At 35.6% G+C, this 21,617-nt stretch overlaps 1 protein-coding gene across 1 annotated transcript; it reads right to left on the minus strand.

Moving 5' to 3' along the window:
- Nucleotides 1-232: 232 nt before the first annotated feature.
- Nucleotides 233-8,879, minus strand: LOC132303351 (uncharacterized oxidoreductase At4g09670-like). Its single transcript, XM_059800583.1, has 2 exons — nt 7,745-8,879; nt 233-1,010 (listed from the first exon to the last, which is right to left on the minus strand). The coding sequence occupies exons 1-2, from the start codon at nt 8,207-8,209 to the stop codon at nt 390-392; spliced, it is 1,086 nt and encodes a 361-aa protein (XP_059656566.1). The 5' UTR covers nt 8,210-8,879; the 3' UTR covers nt 233-389.
- Between the last annotated feature and the right edge of the window lie 12,738 nt (nt 8,880-21,617).

Below are 21,617 nucleotides of genomic sequence, written 5' to 3' on the forward strand. Positions count from 1 at the left end.
TTGATATTTTGTTGTCTCAAATTTAAATAAAATATTTTATCAAAACTTAACAAAAATATTCTGAATTTTTTTTTTTTCCAGACCTTTGCCAGACACCTAAAAACAAAATTAAAAAAATATATCTTACTAAATATCATAGGGAGTCTTATGTACATTGGTATGGAATCACTTACAACAATCTTTTCAACTGTTTCTAATTTTTTCCTTTTATTTATTTTTCTTAGCCTACAAATTCAACAAACCAGACAAGCCTAAGTTCATTTATTTTGAGCAATCATTCAAGGTCCAAAACCATAAAAGTACAAATACCACAGTATCAATAATCTAATATAATAACTGCAGTTGAACATAGCTGCAAAACAAGTGATCACACAGCTATCTCCAACTAATTAATTCACAATCTCAACAGGCTCGAAACCCTTTGCGATCGATACCTTGACTGCATCAAGAACCAACTGTGTCTTCCTACTAAGGGTTGGCCACTTCTTCTCCGGCTTCAAGCCCTTACTCTTAATACCATTAACCAGAGTAGCAAATTCTGTCACCATGAGAGCTTCCTGAGGAAGATCGGTCGTGACAATGTGCTCAACCGGTATCGGTTCACAGCCTAGAGCGCGTTCCCCAAACTTGGAATTCGAAGCTACGAAAAACGGGCCAACGTTCTCTTGAAAGGGAACAACAAAGTCATGAACACGCAAATAACCCTTTGTTCCAAGAGCAGTTATGTCCATGCTCAAATTGGTAAGGAAAGAGCAATAGAAGGTTGCTACTCTCCCGTCCTCCCACCGTAGAGAAGCTCCGCATGAAAGAATCACCCCTGCTTCATTGAAGTCCGGTTCACGCAAAGCTGTTAGTGTTTTGGGCAGGTCATAGTCTGCAGCCCAAAGACTTGCCCTGATGCAGTACCATCCAGCATCACCTAGAGCTCCATGAGCATCGAGATCAGGCTTCACGCGAATGTCATTCTTAAGAAAGTCTGCGCCAGCATCGTATGTGAAGGATGTGTGTAACTGTGGAAATAAAAAATAATCATCTTCAGACAATCCCAGAATGCAGAGGAAATACTAGCTTAAAATTAAAATTGAGCTAGCGTGAGAAAGAAGAATTGAAGCACAAAATGTGAAAAAGTTTATGCTCTTTGTTTAAGCTTCTGACCATGATTGCTAACTATTAGTCATGCTAATTTGTTTTCTATATACATCAACCACATATAATTTAATAGAAATTTTTTACTGAGTCATAGTGAGATCAAGTAGTAAACTAGAACTTCCAAGAAATGTATATTTATGTGAAGTGCAGTCATTAGCTAGAAGGCTATCGTTACAATCTCATGCATTACACATATATGACAATTTCGACACCATGAAATAGGACAACCAAAAACAAAACCGCAAATTGTTGAAATGCAAGCCTAGGTCATCATTTAATCCACCAAAAACTTAGCAGACTACTACCCTGGAATAAGAAAGCTAATTAAACATGATATATTGGCGAGAGATATGAATCTGTAGATCAACTCCAGATGTTTGAGTTTCTAAACTATTTTGTAAACGGAAATGAGATAGAGGTTAAAATAACATTTGTTTCCCCCAAAAGTAAGGATTTAACAGAAGGGAAGATGTAAAGAAAAGAGGGATTTAAGACCATATCTCTCCTCTTCAAATGCCATATTGGTCAATTTAATATCGTAATTTCTCTTTCAGCTGGCAACGTTTAGTTGATTTCTTGTTTCCTTTTCATTAATAATTTTAAGATCTTAAACTCGATTAGAGTTTAAGCCAGACCAAAATGTTGGAAAGAAAGGATAAAAATTGAAGACAAAAACTAAAAAGCCAAAGGGTAAATTGCATTGACATCCCCTTAGGTTTCGGTCAACGCATGTCTAAGGCATTTTCAACAATGACACCCCATATGGTTCTAAATGTCATATTTGCCTCTAATTATTTAATTTAATTAATATACAAAATATCAACCATGTTAATTGACAAAACTACCCTCATCATTAAGCCTATTTTTCTACCTTAATCTTTAACTCTCTTTTTTTAGGACGTGGCTGCTTTTTTTTTTTTTCTCCTGTTGTAGTGAGTCTGGGTTGGCCATGGCTATTTATTATTAATTTTTTTTCCTACTCTGGTGGTGGTGGTTGTGGTGGTGTTTAGGTTATCAAGGTGTTTCAATTTTTTTTTTTTTTTTTTTTTTTCTTTTTTCTATTGTGGTGGTGGTGGTGGTTCTTGTAGTGTCTGGGTGTGTTGATAGTGTTATCTTTGGTGTGGTGGTGGTGGTTCTGGTGGCGTTTGTGACGTATAGGTTTGGGTTCGCCATGAGTGTTTTCAAATTTTTTTTCTATTGCGGTGTTTGAGTGTGGTGGTGGTTATGGGGATGTACAATTATCTAGCAATAAATTATTTTTATTTTTTATTTTTTATTTTTATGTTGTGGTGATGGTTATGGTGGTACAAGTATTATTATTTATAAACTATATTTATATGTATAAAGAAATGAAGATGTTAGTTTGGTCAATTAAATTTAGTTAGAAGGTTAAGGGCCCGCTTAGCATGTGCTTTGTTTTAGGCATTTTGTTTTTGGCTAAAACAGAAACAGTATTTTTGCTATAGGAGTGTTTTGAAAAAAAATCGGAAGCATGTTTGGAAACAATGTTTTGCTGTGAAAATGTCAGAAAACAGAAATATGCAATACATGTTTGGTAGGTTATGCGTTTCAAGAATTTTGAAAACAAAACATGTTTGGTCACTCCAACTGTTGCCAAAAAAAAAATAAAACAGAAACAGAAATATGGAATACGCAATGACTCCTCAAAATCAATATATATAACATTGCAATATGTTGCTAATACATAATTAATTTTATCAGAACCAGAAGCAATTGATCAAACAACTCAAAAATATACATTTACAAGCAAATATAAATAGAATAAAACCAATTTCATAATAACTCCTCATTTGATTGATTCAAACAAACTAAAACCAGAAAAACCAAATCAAATTGGGGACATTCAAATTCCTCACCTTCAAGATCACAGAGTGAATAACATCAGCATACTTCACAGCTAAATTAAGCGACGCGTAATCGCATAACACCGCACATAACTCCTCGGAACCTCACCGAGCAGGTCACCACGGTTCACCACGATCACCGTCAAGAAGGCGGCGACACTAGACCCCAAAGAATGTCCGACAAAAATCATCTTATACGACAACCCAATTTCGAGCCATAATCGCTTCAGATTCTCCTATTCCTGCCTTGTTCTTCGACAAAGACAACAAAAGAGCAAAGATCGGTGGTCGGTTTAGTGGATTTCAGCCGAACAAACACACACAGTAGAGTCGCCACAAAATTGCCTCCGCTAGAGCTCTCTATAAAACTATAAAATGTCCGAAATATTTTAAGCGTGGTTTATATACGTGTTGCAAGTCCAGTTTAAGTTGAGTGATTTTACTTCCTCCGCTATAGTGATTATTTGGGCCAACAGTACCCAAAACATAGTAAAACACCGAAATGGTGTTTCAACTTTTGGCCCAAAAATTGAATCTGTTTAGACATTGTTGACAACAAAGCAGACCGAACCAAATATGTTTTGGGCTAAAAAATTACTACTGTAGCAGGCCTGCAACAAAAACATATAAAGCAAAACAAATACCAAATAGGGCCTAAATTTGTAATTTCATGATTTAAATGGAGTTGTTGACAAGTCAAAGGGTTAAAAGGTAATTTTTTCAGAAGTCTGGAGGGGTGTGAATGCACATTTTTGAAACCTCGGGAGGTGTCAATGTAAAAAAAGCCATTAACCGTCTGCTTAGTGGAGTTGACCAAAATATCAGGGGTTGTCATTGCAATTTACCCAAATTCAAAATATAGTCTCAATCTTTCACTAAGAATGTTCCTGCAAGATAATTACTGTACTTGTTTGATATCTTTCAATCTCGCTGTTAAAATATAGAGAGCTCATGAGTCTTGTCATGAAGTGCTCTTTTAACAACATTATTCATTTTCAAATTTGCCTCCTGTATTTGAGACCTAACATATTTAGGTTACCCAACTATGAATACTTTTTTGAGAACAAAAAATTGATTTTGGATAAATCTTTGGTAAATTTTTACAAAAATCTAACTATAAACAAATACTTAACAATCATTCTCTTAATCGCCGTGTATAGGGATGGTAATGGGGCGATTTGGGGCGGGGATCACATTACCCATCTCTATCCCTGTTTAATTTTTCACCCTCATAACCACTCCAAAACCCACTTGGTTTTCAAAGCAACCCCCATCCCCGTCCTCATTTATATAATTGGTTCCCCAAAACCGCCTCAAAACAAGGTAGGGCGGGGAGGGAATTTTTGCCATCCCTAACCGTGTAGTTAAAAACTTTAAATTACCATTAAAAGCACTGAAAAGTCAAGGCTCCAACTAACTTCTGATTAAGGGCAAATTGCATAAAATTCTCTTTACCTTCAAATTTTGGCAAAACCCCTTGAAGAAATTTTTGACATAAAACCTCCTTAACTATCAAATTTGTTGCAAACTGATTTTGTAATGATGAAAATACCCCCTAATATAAATTTAAAAAATATTTTCATTTTAGGTTTTTATTCCTATTTTAAAAAAATTGAACTTTGACTATTTTTTTGAAAATTACACATCATTAAAGAGATGTTATAATGACGAAAATATGACTTAATATAAATTTGAGAAAATTTAAGTTTACTTTAAAATGATTTTCATTTTATGTTTTCCTTTCCTTCTTTATTTTTTAAATATAAAAATTTAAGAAAATTTTGAAATTTCATTTCCATGAATTTTCATTTTCTTATTCAGACAATACTTGGGTCTTCCCTTCGGAGGATAAAGTTAATGTGACCCAATATAATTTAAACACATGTTTAAAAGTTTAACATTTCTAAAAATAATCATAACCCATTTTCTTACTTGTTAAACCGAATTTCAAAGTTTTTTTTTTTTTTTTTCCTTTCCAAAAGAATCACGATTATTTCTATACCCAACCTCCATTTGAAATTGAAAAATTACTAAATTTATTTAAAGAATGTACTATATCTATCAAGTGTTGAATAGGAAAGAAATAGGAGCTTAAAATATCTAAAAATTTGATGCTAACCTATATTTAGCTTTTCTCTAGATCTATTTTTGGTCACAGTTATATCTATCTTTTGAATCTCTCCCAACTTTTCAACACCTTCAATTGATATGAAAAAGAATGATTAAAACTTTGTTAATACTACAAATTCCGATTGGGTTAGTTTTATGTCACTTATGAGTTTTCAGTTGGTTTGTATATTATTTTACATATTCAATAAAATTTGAGTATTTGATTGATGTAGATAGACTAGGGTTTCAAATGGAGGTTGTGTATGGAGATTTATGGAGAGAGAGAGATGGGGAAGGGAGGAAAGACTCAAATAAGGTAAGAAAAAAAATTAGGTTTGGTTTAACCGGAAAGAAGTTGAATAATAATCATTATTAAAAATTTTAAAAAATTGGATACGTGTCTAAATTGTATTGGGTCACATTAGCTGGGAGGATAAAGTTCATCCTCTGATGGGAGGACCCAAATATTGTCCTATTCTTATAGATTCACCATTAAAAATTACTAAATTCTTTTTAAACTCGTTTCTAACTTGATTAGAATACACCTAAAACTACTGGTAAAGTACCAAAAAAATCCATGTACTATTGATATAGTGTAAAAAAGTCCATATGTAGTATAAAACCCCTTATACGATTTGGTGCAAATAACCACTTGAGATTTAAAATGACTCTAATGCCCTTATGTCAATTAATATGTTAAAATATACACAATGTAAAATGACCGTTTTGTCTATTTTAGCACCTCATCTTTCTCCTCTCTTCTTCCTCTCAGTTTTGTCTCTCCTCTCCACCTCATCTTCTCCACCTATCGCTGGGTCCGTGAGCTTCAGTTTTGGTCGTCTACGTCGAAACTTCTATAGCGTTAGTCACTGTCGTGGTTCATCACATCTTGTAGCATCGCCAGACTGAAATGAAGCTTTACCGAACTTGGGACGCCGAGACGGAGTTGCCAGTCCAAATCTGGAGGTGCAGGAGAAGCCGGCGGTGGAGGAAAAACCGGCGGCGGAGGAGACGCCGTGGCCAGTGGTGCTAGACTCCCAGACGAGTGCATCGGAGCTGTTAACGAGGCGAAAGTTGTCGACAGAGCGAAACTAGAGAGAGGCGGAGGAGTCCAGTGTCAACGCCACCGGCCTTCCAGATGGGGATGATGTTGTAGGTGACGACGGCGAAGTAGGTAAGGCCCTCGGAGATGAAGCCAAGAGAGAACGTGTCGTTTGGTGAGTATTGGAAAAACGTCACTGAAGTAGGGCACGTGTGCGCGTGAAGGGCGAGTTACATCTATTCGCAGGAGCGTCTGGCGCATGAAGCGCGAGTCAGATGATGCCGGCGGCATGATTGACCGGTGATGAAGGAGTGACCGGCGACAAACAAGGATTGGAATCATTGCTACAGACGGTGGTTCGAAGCGGCGGTAATGGCGTCGAGCTCCACGATAGCGTGGTGAGCTTAGAGGACGGTGGAACTGAGGAATTGCACGGTCGGTAGATAGTGGTTACGACAGCAGAGAAATAGGACTTTGTTCATTTCTGGTGAAGGGGGTTGTTGCAGATGGTTTCAGTGATGTTGTTGATGAATGAGCGGAAGGCAGGGGTAACGATCGGCAGCTGGGATTGCCAGGTGTTCACCACCTCCTTCACGAAACCATCGGAAGTTGCAGGTGAGCTTCCGGTGATCACCACCTAACGCTGGTGCTTACCACCATCTTGTGTGACCCAGCCGGAAAATCATCCTCTCTTCACACTCTGTCTTACCCGGATTCGCATAGTGGGTCTGCTAGTGTTGCAAAACATCACTTCTCTCTCCAGAGGACGTCGCCTATAATGGTTGTGGGGTGGTGGCCTGTAATGGTGGTGGGAGGAGGTGACTCGTTGGTGGGAGATAGAAGGAAGAGGGAAGAAGATGAAATTAGGGGCAAAATAGGAAAAAAAGGGTAAAATGGGATTTTCAGATTTGTTTTTTTGCCAAAAAATGATCAGAACTATTTGCACTTTTTTTTTTTTTTTTTTAATAAATATTATAGACTAAAATGCATATTTTTTTTAAAAAATAAAAACTAATTATGCACGTAATCTATATTACAAGGATTTTTTTTTTCACTTAACCCCCAAACTATTAAATAAAGGGCCAGCACGCCACCACACTAAATTTACATCCTTAATTGGAACAAGGCTTTCTTGAATTGACAAGTATATTTACAAGTCCTTGTCTCGTGTTGATTATTTCTTCGGGATAATGTTTGATGCGATTCTAGAAATCAAATTCAGAAACGAATTTAATAAACAACCAGTTTGTGCAAAAAAATTCTCCAACTTTTGAGGATCAAACAATTGATACCAAAAAATCCCCAAATATCAAAAATCAAAATAAATAAAACAACCAAAACATAAATTTATTATTTTACTGACACCCAAACGCGTAATTATTGAATACCCCGGGATTTCAATTAGTACCCACCCACCCAAACGGCTCAAGGTGAACTTCTTCAATTAGTAATTGAAAAGTAACATACAATAATTCATTTTACTACGATAATCAGTGATAAAAAATTAAACTGACTTAAATTCATCAAATTACAAATAAAACAAATAATAAAACAAGTGGGTGAGTGTGTCTAGACATACCGATTTGAGTTTTCCGATTTGGAGCTTATCCGAAATAAATTCCGTCATCTTAGCCGTCCGAGGATGATGATGCATCCACATGGTGGCGTCCATGAACTGCACGCCGTTGGCTTCGCATGCCTCGAGAATGGTGTCCAGCTCCGTCAAGTGCAGAGCCACCGGCTTCTCCAGAAGCACGTGCTTCTTCTTCTCGGCGGCCAAGACTGCCCAGCTCACGTGCAGGCTGGTCGGGAGTGGCACGTACACAACGTCCACCTCTGGGTCATCCAGCACGACCTCGTAGCTGCCGTACAATTTAGCCGACGCCGGGACGTCGTTCTCGGACGCGAATCTTGAGGCCTTTTCGATTGAACGGCTGTCGATGGCCCAGATGGTGGCGTTGGGAGCGAGCGTAATGGCCCTCGATACCTTGCGTGCTATGTTAGCGCAGCCTAAGATTCCGAAACGTACCGTGGTTTCGGCCATTTTTGTTTTTTTACTCTTATGTTTGAGAAAGCAATATATATATATACAACGAGATACAACTCAAATTGTTGAAATTTTTATAGAAAATATGCCGATGACAAATACCAGAAAGTCATGGTTGACTAGATGGTACCAGAAAGAGAAACATTGATCCACACAGTATATCACACATTGATCCACACAGAAAGAAGAAGAAGAAAAAAGAAAGAAAGAAGCAAGTCATTCAGGTTACTTTCAAAATTTAGGGTGCGTTTGAGTAGATAGGGAAGAAAAGAAAAGAAATAATAGTATAAGTTAGAATAAAAAAGAGAAGAAGAAAAATGATAGTAATAATTTATCTTCATGTTTCGATAAATAGAAGAGGAGAAAAAAAAACAAAGGATAGTTATTCTGGTTTGAATAGGATAAATGAGAGAAAAGAAAAGATAGTGACTAAATTACTGTCTTACCCTCTCATAACCACTTCACACATAATGATATTTTGGAATGTTTCCTTTGCTAGTTCAATGCAATGGGTAAAAACAAATATAAAAAATAAAAAGGAAAAAGCTAGAAAAAATAAAAAAATAAAAATAATGGGTGAAAACAAATTTGTTTCCACTAGAAACTCAATCTGTTCAATCAATATAAAAAGGAAAACTAGGCTACTCGACCAAGTTAATTGTTCTGTAAGAATATTTCTTTAAATATTTCCTTTTGGAAAATCAGGCCTTGTTTATTTTTCTTTTGCAAGAAGAATATTTCTTTAAATATTTTGTTTCAGAAAATCTAGTGAAGGATTCTTAAAGGCATGCTTGCCATTGAGCCAGTGTATCTTTAAAATGGTGTTTGAGTGCTACAAATCTGATGATATTTCTTTCACTGTGTTTGTTGGTGCAGTCAATCAGCTGAGCAAAGGCTGATGAGTTCACTCTCAAGAAGAATATCCTAATTGGGACATAAATGGAATAACTTTTTGTATGTTGATTTGTAGAGGGTATTTTTGGTATTAATAGTTCATCACTTACTCCACTATCCTTTCTCTCCCTATCTTCTCAAATTGGGAGAGAAAGCAAATGATGGATAGCTTTCTCCCTATTCTCTCCACTTAACTCACCCAAACACACTCCCACCCTATCCTTTCTTATCTTTTATTTCCACTTAACCTACCCAAATACACTCCCGCCCTATCCTTTCTTTACTTTTCTCTCCCTATCCCTTCAAATCAACCCTACCAAACACACCCGTAGTACACTGGTGTGAACATCCAGTCACTTCTGTAGAAATAGTGATGCACGTGACTGAAATTTTTTCACTAATTTTAAAACTATCCTCTAACATAACTGTTATACCCTCTATTAAAAAGAAATTTTTTGCATCTATTTGTTTAAATCAAATAATTCAAGTCAGCCAGCTTAAAATTTTCATCCACATCATATAATATGTAAAATATAAGGGAGAGATATGAGATATCCATGATGAATATGTTCCTCATAAATCATATTAATAAAAACCTCTAAACATGTATATGCAAATCAACACAAAGACAAACACGCATACATATACAATCATAAAAAGATGGGGAAAAAAAAAAAAAAAACATGTATTATGGAGCTTGTAGATATTAAAATTTTATGAGTTTTTGTTTAAATAAATTGACTCATCAAATATGGGTCTCATGTTTAATTAAATTATTTAATTAGTCCAAACTTGGTCATCTTAAATTATTTAATTAGCCTAGCCTAGGTAGTTAAATAAAAAGATAATTATTCTTAATAAAATATATTTAGAATAATTATTTTTATGGATAATTATCATAATATAACCAGCCCGACATTATGCCCTTATCAAAAAAGGACGCATGTCGTCATCCTATTAATCTAAGAAACCTATAAATAGAGGTATGAAGGAAGGGGTAAAGAAATTGAGAATTCTAGAAAATCAGAATTCCAAAGAAAAATACAGAAACTATGTCGGTATTCATTCCCAACACCCAAACTTGAAGGCGAAGAGTAACAAGCGCATCAAATCGTGCCATTCTTCATCAACATTCCACGGTGATCAATAACAAGCACATCAAATCTGTGAGTTGTACGTAGTAGAATATTTAGAAATTTTTGTATTTTTAGAAACAGATCTGTGTCTTTCTAACTTTACTTATTTTAGCAATTAAATAATTAATCTCATGCAAGATAAAATAAAGCAAAGTAAGAGTTAGAGATGATACCAGGATTTTTAGCGAGGAAACCCTAGTTGATAAAATATGTCAACTGTTTACGCGGGAAAAAACTCGTGGACTGTGCAGTCTAAAGTAAAATGACCTATTATGTTTGAAACAAAGTACACTGAACTTTGATTTCGGCTCACACCCAATCGTTCTACTAAATACCAATAGCTGACAATCTTCTGGCTTTGTGACATCCCGTCCAACAACAACTTAACCTCAGGCTTATGCTTGATCTTTGTAGAAGAGTAGCAGGTAAATCAAACAACACTCCACAAATGCTTTAACCCTTTCAAAGTGTGATAGCTTTTACTTCTGTTCTTCAATATCTGAATTTGATGTAGAAGTAGATCTGTTTTTCTCTGATCATCGTAGATACAACTATATGATCACAATCCAGATTTGAATAACACTCTTAAACTCACTATGTGTTTATGTGTGTGTTCTAGAAAGACTAACAAAGAAATCTGTTGGATTTTTTGCAAAATAATATTCTTGAGGCTTTTATGAATAATGAAGTTGTAGTGCAAAAGTCGCCAATAAACCCAAAATGACTATCATTGTTTATATATAATTTACAAAGACCTAATCCGTTATGAAAATATAGGAAATTTCATGCATAGGGCTTGGTACAATTATAAACCAACTGGAAAGAAATCAGAACAGGATTGCAAGTTTCCAAAAACCTATAACAAACCCTTGAACCGGTTCAAGTATGGAAGAATGAATTCGAGGTCAAACTTGAAGGGCTTGAACCAGTTCAGAAAAGCTTAAACCGGTTCAAGTCTATCAGACTTGAATCCATGGCTGAACTTGGTAAAAAAAATACCCGTTTTGAAAATTTTTAAAAATATATCAAGTATGGAATGTGTCCTAACCTTTTTAGATTTCTTATTAAAGTGTTGTTCTTTCCTTTCTTGATGATCCCAGTTATGGTATATTTGAATAACCTTCCAATTCCGCAGTCATTGTCGATCCCGATATGGTAACTTGAAATTACAACTTGTGATGACCGTGTCATCTTTGTCCTTTTTCCGACATTCAATTTTTTTTTTATTTAATTAATTTTTTATTTAACTGTTTATTTTATTTATTTATTTGTTCATTTCTTTTCTTGTTGCCTTAGGGTTTTGTGTTCGGAAATATTTTTCGACATCGCATGCATTCACATTAATTTAATTTATTGTTAATGCCTAATTAAACTGTGTAAAAAAACATGCTTGTTTAACTTCATTTTCTAGGGGTATAAATGCATAGTTTCTTCAGAAACATTTTGATTTTTTGGGATTATTTATGTAATTAACTTTTTGACATATTTTATCGTAGGGATCTTTTTGCAATTATTTTTTTTGAGATATTTAGAAGAGGGACCATTTTACAATTTTTTAAAAGTGTGACAAGTGTCACCTTTTCCTTGGACCATTTGTTGACTTTTGGTTGGAGATACTTGGAAGCTTAGGATTGTAACAAGTGTAAGGTGTAGATTTAACCTAGTAAGGGTGCATTGGATGGTGACAAGTGGAGGGGTGTGATGTGTGTGTGCGCGTGAGTGGTAGTGTTCGTATAGTATTTGTGACTATCAACTTCATTAGTTGGTGGAAATTCTAGTAAAATCACTTTATCTTCCTCACCTCTCACCTAACCCACCATTGAAGCTTGAAAACCTAGGCTTGAAAGCTTGAATCTAACCCTCTTCCACTAAGCTTTTGGTCTTGCACTTGGAAGACAAAAGCTTCCCCTCACTTTCCTCTAAAACACCATATCTTGGATTCCATTTTTGCTTCCATTTTTCCTTGGTTTCAAGAGATACAATTCTCTAGTGAGGTATGGTGTAATACCCCTAATTTTAAAAGGATAGTCTCGGTATTTATTTATTTCTTTTATTTACATTTTTATATTATTTATTTGATTTCTTGGTTATTTGTTTAATTGTTTATTTGAATTAATTGTGTATGTGGTTATTTGACATAAGTTGTTGATTTATTTGTATGATAAATGATTAGCATTTGTTTGTATATATGTTAGGTGTCTAATTAAAATTAATTGTTAAAAACTAAATCATTTAAATGATTTTTTTATTTTATTTTAATATTTATTTTTAATGATGGACTTGGATAGTAGTATTGGACCACCCAATGGGTCACATGGACTACTTGTATAGGATTATTTTTGGGTATGGATAATTACCCATGTGGTGTAGTACATATATATATGGGTATATATGTATATTTATGGATATTATATTTATTAAATTTTTAAATGATTAATATTAATAATTATAGTTGGTTGTGTGTGTGTGTGTGTATATATATATATATATATATATATATATATATATATATATATAGTTATACATTAAATGTATATATATATGTTTTATCACATACAAACTTATATGTATTTATTCTTTTATTTTTATTTCTCTTTTATTTTATTTCCTTCTCCTTAGGTAATTAGAAATAGGTTAAATTATAATTGCCTATATATATATCATTATATGTCTGACAAGGGTTAAAAACCCTATTCACGTATATAGAGAGGTTTTAGAGAAAACTGAGAGAATAAGTTAAGGTTTTGGCCATAGATTGAAGGTCGGACCAAGGAGGAAGGGAGAAGGTCTATTTATGGGTTGAATCAGGAGTAGCAGAGGGGTTTAACAGCAGTTAAGGAGTCACCGGTTTATTTAGAGAAGACGGTTTAAGGTTTTAAACTGAAACCAAAGGCAAGTTCTTTCTCTTACTCATTCCCTTAGACTTGTGTTCTGTACATGCCTAGGTAATCTCCAGGATTTAATCGGACATTAAAATTTGTCTTGTATGCATATTAGTTCAGAGTTTAAACTTTGTTATGTGTTTTTAATTGAAATTGATTTATCTTCTCAATTGTTTCATCATATGTGTTTTAATTTTTGTTAATGATGCATACTGGGTGTTTATATGAATTTCTGGGATGATTTGGGACATAGTTCGAACTTTTGGGAACCTTAACAGAGGGGTACAGAGAGATTTAACATTGCCAGAGGCGAAGAAGATGATGGGAAGTAGGGACAGAGCTGGCTCCGAAAGGAATGGAGCCGGCTCCCTTTATTTTTCTATACGGCTCTTTGAGAGAGAGAGAGCCAGCTTTCTAATGGAGGGAGCTGGCTCCATAAGAGAGAGAGAGCCGGCTCTCTAGTAGGGAGAGCCAGCTCCATGAAGGGAGAGCCGGCTCCCTTTTTAGGGGAGGTGGCTCCCTTACTGGGAATACACCAGTAGGTGTATTTTTGATTTTTTTTTTTTTTGGGTCTTCAGGGGCTATAATGTGATTCTGAACTTTCATGGGGGGTTTTAAATGATTTATATAAACATGTTAAAATCCCAGAATTATTAATCTATGCTATTATGCTAATATATTGGACATTATGAAATTTAAATACTGAATTGTATACTGTCAATGATTATGGAAGATTTAATTGCTTGTTGTTGTTCTATCAAGTTAAATGGACTAATATGAAAATACTTTTGAATATTTCAATATAATATGCTCAGTTATTTATCTGATTTTCATTATATTATTCTCTGGATTTTAATTGATGAATTACTTTATTTTGTTCTATCAATTATTAGATTTTGTTGATAATATGCACCGATATGGGATGGTGGCATATTAGGGACGGATTAGTTCAAAATGCTAAGTCTTACTTATTCTGGTATAAGGGAATGGATTAACTATAAAGTTAAGTCATACTTATATTTGTGTCGAGTCAATAAACAGTTGAATGACATACCTTAGTCTTGGATGGATTTATATATATGATTATGGTGCCATGATATGAGCTTGAGTCTCAGGATCACGGTTAGGGTACGTATATTGCCTAGGATGAATAACTGGATATAGTAGACATCTGGGTGCCCTGGTAGGTCTAGGTACACATGCCCACTTTATGTGCGATTTGCATATTGTCTTCTATTCAGGTTGAGACAAACCTATTGTCCAATGAGTGTCCTATAGTGTGTGTGTGTGTGTGTATATATATATATATATATATATATATATATATATATATGGACTAATTAGGTATTGTTGAGTTGTCTAGGTTGTGTTGACCTTAAGGATTTCATCCAAGGACAATTTAATTGTTTTGATGATAACAAACCATTAATGGTGTTTAAGGACTAATGTTTACATTGAGTGTTATATAGATTATTCACATTCAAAAAATGACCTCAATGAAGCTATAAAGATCATTTCAAGTATTCCATTATTCAAGATCACAACAATGAAAGAAATGGATACAAAGAATAGTTGAAATTGAAAGGAACAAAATGCAATGTCCATCCAAAGATAGCTTGGACTATAATGAGCAAGAAAGTAACTCAAAGGAAGAAAGAAAACAATACTATCTTAAGCCTAAACGATTATGGACAAAGCATGAAGAAAAGGGGTAGATAGGATGGTGAGTGTTTAGAATTCAATGTTAAAGTATTTATGAATCCATTTGAAGCTCATCTCTATAGGACCATGCATATCATTACATCATTCATAAGTTCCTATGACTATTAGCAATAGACTATGAACTTCATTCACATCTAATTGACATATGAAGTCATTGCTAAAGAATGAGTTGGTTCAAGCTTGCATAAGCTTTGAAAGAACTCACAACTTAAGCTATAACTGCTAAGACCATGCACATTATCATAAGATTTATTTTGGTCTCTAGAAAGTAAAAGTAAGGCATTGAACTCAATCTTTCATCTTCAAAGCCTTTGTTACCATTATTTGGTAAATGACTCTAGGACACAATGCACTTGATATTTATTATCCTTATATGTCCCTAGACCCTTAGAAACTGGACTCGAACTAAATTGAATCATACATCAAAGTCCTAGGTGATAGAAATATGACTATCTCATAAGAAGTAATTTTCAGGCAGAAAATATTGCCTGTACTAAAACTACTATAACTATTTTTATAGTTAGAGTTTTTTAGTGAGGCTAGGTGCATTAGAAAGTTGACTTCGAGCCCTTGATTTTAGACTCAAATTTCACCTAAAAAGGATTTGAATTGAAGATATGAGCATCACAAGATGCATGTTTCTGGTCTGCCAAATTTCTTACCAAGTTGCACTAAAACGGCCACAACTATTTCTGTGTTTGGAATTTTTCAGTAAGGCTGGTGGCATTAGAAAGCTACCTTAAAGGCAATGAATTCAGACTTAAGTTTCACCTTATTTGGAGTTAAAGGGATTGAGTTATATCCATTTGAAGTTCTGTCTATTAATGGAGCCGACTCCATTCAAGTAGAGCATGCTCCATTCAAGGTAGAGCATGCTCCATTCAAAGTTGAGCCAGCTATTTTCACTCCAGTAGCTAATTTTGGGTTTTAAAAAGCAATGGAGCCGTCTCCATTCAAAGTTGAGCCTATTCCTTTCACTATAGTAGTTTAATTTTGGCTCGTGAAATATTTTTTCTTGAATATAGCCGCCTCCCATTTTTGGTAGCCGCCTCCACTAGTTTAGAGCCGCATCTCAAATGAAATAGAGCCGACTCCCTTCAAGACAGAGCCTGCTCTTTCTGGAAAATTCAAATCCAAAGGCTCTTTTGTCTTGTGCTTTGTGCTGTCCATCTCTAACAGTTCTTTTGAGCTTGGAAACTCTATAAATAGAGTGAGGAATGTCTAAACATTTCAAGAGACACCATTTAAGAGATATTATATTGCATTAGAGAGCTTTTGTTCTCACATCTTCTCTTCATCTCTCTCATTCACTCATATACTATTTTGAGAGATTTAATTAAGCATTCAAAGGGCTTTTGCTCTTGCTTGAATTTTTATAAAGTTTGTACTTTATCACACAGTTGAGAGATTATAAGAGCTTACATTCTTCACTTATATCATTCTCTCTCATTCATATTTTTCATAGAGTATTAAGCTTCATTTATATTCATATCTACTCTAGTTGTGAGCTTTGATTTACATATCAATCTTTGAGAGATATATTTGTATGCAATAAATTTTATATTCATTTGTAAGAGCTTGTGTGGCCCAAGAAAGAAGAAGCAAGTTAGCTTTAATTTATAAGGGTTGGTGTGGCCCAAAGGAAGACTAAAAGAGGTTATCTCTTAACAAGGTGAAGCAAGGAGTTGCTTCATATAAAGGTTTGCTCTCCACCCATAAGAAGAAGCCATAGTGGATAGGGAAGTCTCAAGAGGGGTTTTGAGCCGAGGAGTAGGAGTTTCCGAACCTCGCTAAAATCGCCGAGTTATTGTTTGCAATTTCTTTTTCTTTATCTCTTTTACAATTATACTATAAATTGCTTACTTTCATATCTTGATCTCATATCCTAATTATTGCATAATTACTTAAATTGTTGATTAGAAATTGTATTTCTATAAATTGCGAAAATTGGACGTTGACTTTATTCACCCCCCTCTAGAGTCAATTCTTGGGTAATAGGTTGTATCTGGGGATTGAGTCTTTGTTTGGATTGTAGTAGAGTAGAACTTGTTCATGGGCCTGACCCACTATTATTTTTCAGGTGTTCGACAGTTCCAGGCTTAGAGCTTATTCGTGCCGAGCAGAGACAGTCACTCACTCCTCTGATTACGTAGGATTTTTCTTCATGTTTTAGTTTTGGATTTTCTCTCAGTTCAGTTATTTATTTCCAGTTGGGATATTATTAGGGGTCTATTAGATGGATTCCCGAGTTGTAATAATATTGGAGGTTTTAGAAATATTGGATTATGTAATTAAAATTTTAAGGATTATTATTTAGGTTTCTTTCAGCTTATTTATTATTTATTCTTTGTTTTTTTTTGTACTTAATGCTTGTTTATATACCTAATTGTTTAGTATCCCTCGGATCTGTGCTCAGACTTGATCAACCGTAGCTCTAGAATCGATGGGTATCACAGTTGGTATCAGAGCACTCCAGGTTCAAGTGTCTCTAAGGTTATTTCGTAATAAGACTTCCGCGTAGCATATTCTATTGTTTGGAGCTTAAGTTTAGAATTTGTTGTATTCCTTTATGATTCATTTAAAATCGTACTGATGTCTAACTTTCTATGTTAACATAATGGTTAACGATAGAACCAGACAGAACAATTAGAGAAACAAATAGCGAAGGGAAACGGCATGTAGGCAGCAAGATCTTCAACAGCGTTAGCTAATGAAAGAAGAGCAGCAATTGCCTAATGATAGTCAGTTGCGCGTCGAACATGAGGCAATTCAGCAGACTTAGGAGTCTCATGATCAGTTCAGAGATCCAGAATATCCTCCTTATCTAAATGACCTCATTACTCGGGCTATAGAAGCAAGTGTAATAGCTGCACAACAGACAATTATACCAGCACCATTGGTTTAGACTGATCCTTGGAAAAAGGTTAGGAGTTCTTTCACAAAGGGGAGCCCACCTGAGTTCTTAGGCTCCACCGATGCGAAAGTAGCTCACCAGTAGAAGAAGGACATCAAGCGATATCTTCACATGGTTAAGTGCACAGAGGTTCAGAAGCAGATACTTGTTACCTTCAAGCTTGTCAGAGATGCACTATAGTGGCGGGAGTAAGTTACCACCGCAGAGGAGAGGACTTCATTGACTTATGATCAGTTTAATGCTCACTTCAATGAGAAGTACTTTCCATATGTAGTCAGGGCAGCTATGAAGACAGAGTTCCTTAATCTAGATCAGGGGAACATGACAGTGGCAGAGTATGAATAGCAGTTCACGCGCTTATCTCTTTTTACTCCAGAGGAGGTGGATACGGAGGAGAAGAAATGTAATATTTTCATTAAGGGACTTATGTGGTCTATTAAGCGAGCTATTACAGGTAGTCCAGCCTACACTAATTATGCTCAGGTGGTAGACACTGCTCTACAGCTGTATCCGTTAACCGTGGACTTCAGACAGTCTAGGGGTGAGAAGTAAGGTGACAGAGACTCCGCTAATCAGTCAGCTGAGAAAGGGAATGGTAATGGACACCGATATAATGATAAGGGCAGATTCCAGGGACAACAGTCTTGGAAGCACAAGGGTGGTTCAGATGCTCACAGAGATGGGGCACCTATTCAGAGGAGGCCATTTGGTACTTTCAGGGGTACTTGCTATACTTATGGAGAGCTTGGACACACTTCCAGGCAGTGTCCTCGAGCAGGATAGGGACAGGAACAACATGTGCAACAGGGACAGAGGGCACCATTACCTTTACCAGCTCCACAGATTCCACGGATTCAGGGACAGACATATCTGGCTTTACCAGCACCGCTATAGCCTTAGGGGTAGGCACCGCAGCAGTTATATTATGGCAGGGTGTACAACCCCATGCCATAGGATGTTCAGGCACCTCAGGCTATTGAGGGTAAGTTTCCTATTCATAGTACACATGGTCGTGTTTTATTTGATACGGGTGCCACACATTCATTTGTATCTAAATCATTTGTTGCATTATCTAGGATGACGACGCGAGTATGCGATAGACCTCATGGTATTTCTACACCTTTAGGCGATACTGCCATTTTACATGAAAGTGATGGGCCTGTGACACTATATATTGGTATACTTAGATTTCTAGCCAATCTATTGGTCCTGGACATGCACACTTATGATATGATACTTGGGATGGATTGGTTATCTTACTAGCATACCCAAGTTAATTGTTATGATAGGTTTATTGTATTCACCATACCTGATCAGGATATGTACGTCGTCGCTATGCCATGTTCTAACAGGGTTACTAGCACCTATTTGTTCTATGTGGAGGAGAAGACTGAGGAGGAGGTTTCTATGTCATTGGATAGCATACCAATTGTACAGGAATTTCCTGATGTGTTTCAAAAGATTCCAGGATTGCCACCAAGCCGAGAGATAGACTTTGTGATTGACTTATCTCCATGTATTATGCCTAATGCTAGAGCACCATACAGGATGACACTAGTAGATATGCAAGGGCTGAGGGATCAAATTCAGCAATTGCTTAGTTAGGGTTTTATTCATAGGAGTACTTCACCTTGGGGAGCACCAGTTTTGTTTGTAAAAAAGAAGGATGATTCACTTCGCTTATGTATAGATTACAGGGAGTTTAACAAGGTTACTATTCGTAACAAGTACCCTTTGTCCAGGGTTGATGATTTTTTTGATCAGTTGAATGGAGCTACATACTTCTCTAAAATTGATTTATATTTTGCATATCATCAACTTCAGGTAAGGGAGCAGGTTGTTCCTAGGACAGCGTTTCTCACTAGATATGGTTCTTATGAGTTTCGTGTCATGCCTTTCGGATTAAATAACGCACCAGCAGTCTTCATGGATTTAATGAACCGAGTTTTCAGGGCTTACCTAGATCAGTTTGTCATTGTCTTCATTGATGATATTTGGATCTTTTCAAAGACAGAGGATAATCATGCTAGACATCTTCGAACAGTGTTAAAGACGCTTTGTGAACACCAGTTATATGCCAAGTTCGAGAAGTATCAATTTTGGCAGCGGAAAGTGAAGTTTCTGGGGCACGTAGTATAATACCCCTAATTCTAAAAGGATAGTCCTCGCATTTATTTAATTGTTTAATCCTTTATTTAATTATTTAATTGCATTTTTATTTTATTTAATTGGTTATTTTAATTGTGTGTTTATTTCATGGTTATTTAAATTTGATTTTGTTTTACTTTAATTGATTAATTGCTTAATTATTTTATTTTAATTGATGGATTATGTTAGTTAATTATTTTTTATTAATTATTTCAATTTTTGTGGGTTATTTTAATGGGATTAAGTTAAAGGTTTTATTTATTACATTAGGTTTTATTTAGTACATTAGGTTATAATGTTAATTGTATAATGGAGTTCACGTGTGTAACCGACACTATTTTAAGACGTAGGTTTTGTTATGGGCCAACAAGGATTAGGATTAGGGCTCTGTCTCTACACCTACAGGGAATAGGGGTTTATTTTACGTCTCTATATATATAGAACAGTGTGTGGATTTAGGGTTTTGGGAATACGAGAGCTCTGTTTAAGTCTCAAGTTTACAGAGTGAAAACAGAGAGGGGTTTTGTAAGAACAGAGCATTGTAGGGTCTGTCAGGGGAGGAATAGATAGGAGCAAGGAGGTGTGGTGGTAAACTAACTAGAAACAGAGGAGGCTTGACAGTGGTTTGTATTGCCGGAACAAGCAAAGTTTGAACAGGCAAGTTCTTTTCTTTCTTCTTCCCTTTGCCTGTGTTCTATGCACCTAGATAGCCTCTAGGATTTAATTAAGCATTTAACTGAGTTTCTTATTATAATAGATGTTATATTGATGTTCTATATGTGTGAAAATTTGTTCAATTACAGTTCGTGCGTATCTGTTATCAGTTTGTTTCTTAAAGCATGAAAAATCTGTAGAACTTGTAGCCTCTGTTTTTGTATTCAACTACTATAAACACATCTTGGGAATTATACTGGACTTAGATGGGACTCTTAGGATCAGTTTAAAACCAACTAGACAGGTTGTGAATGGTCGAAAACACTGCAGAAAGTCGCAGGAGTAACAGAGGTTGAAGGAGGCTCGAGGAGGAGGAGAGAGCCGGCTCTGGAATGCAAAGAGCCGGCTCCCCCATTGAAGAGCCGGCTCTTGGAGAGGTAGAGGCGGCTCTACCCTCCTAAGAGGTGGCTCTAAGATTTCCAAGAGCCTGCTCTTTCAGAATTAGAGCAGGCTCTCTCTCAAACTACTTCCTGAAGGTGAATTTAACGAGCTGTTTGGAGTTTTTGAGTGTCTGAACTATGTCTAAAAATTTTGGGACTTTCTAGTGTGACTAAGAAGCTAATTTTAAGTGTTAATAGGATCCTTGATTGATGAAAGCTTGCCTCTGAATTAATGGAACAAATTGTAGAAAGTTATGCACATTGTATATGGTTAATGGATGGAAGGAGATTTTGGTTGCTTAGGCTAAAGTTTGGGAATCCAGTGGAATATCATGTGTTTATTAACTGATTTTAAATGCACGGTGAAGTCTTTTAATTAAAAAATTGGACTTGCGGCATAGTACATGGCTCTGTGTTAAAAGATAAAACAGAATACAAGTATACAACTTAGTACGCTGTTACCGGATGGAAAGAACTAAATTGTTTAAATTAATTTAGCAATTTATTGGACTATAATATAATTATAGAATTTATTTTGAATGTAAGGAAGAGTCATTGATATATTAGATTTGGTCTATGCATGCTTTGGATGCTAGTTGTTGAACTATTAAACTG

Source organism: Cornus florida, unplaced genomic scaffold (assembly GCF_030987335.1).
Source record: "Cornus florida cultivar Cherokee Brave unplaced genomic scaffold, ASM3098733v1 CherokeeBrave_3.0.0_Hap2_Chr04, whole genome shotgun sequence".
Lineage (NCBI taxonomy): Eukaryota > Viridiplantae > Streptophyta > Magnoliopsida > Cornales > Cornaceae > Cornus > Cornus florida.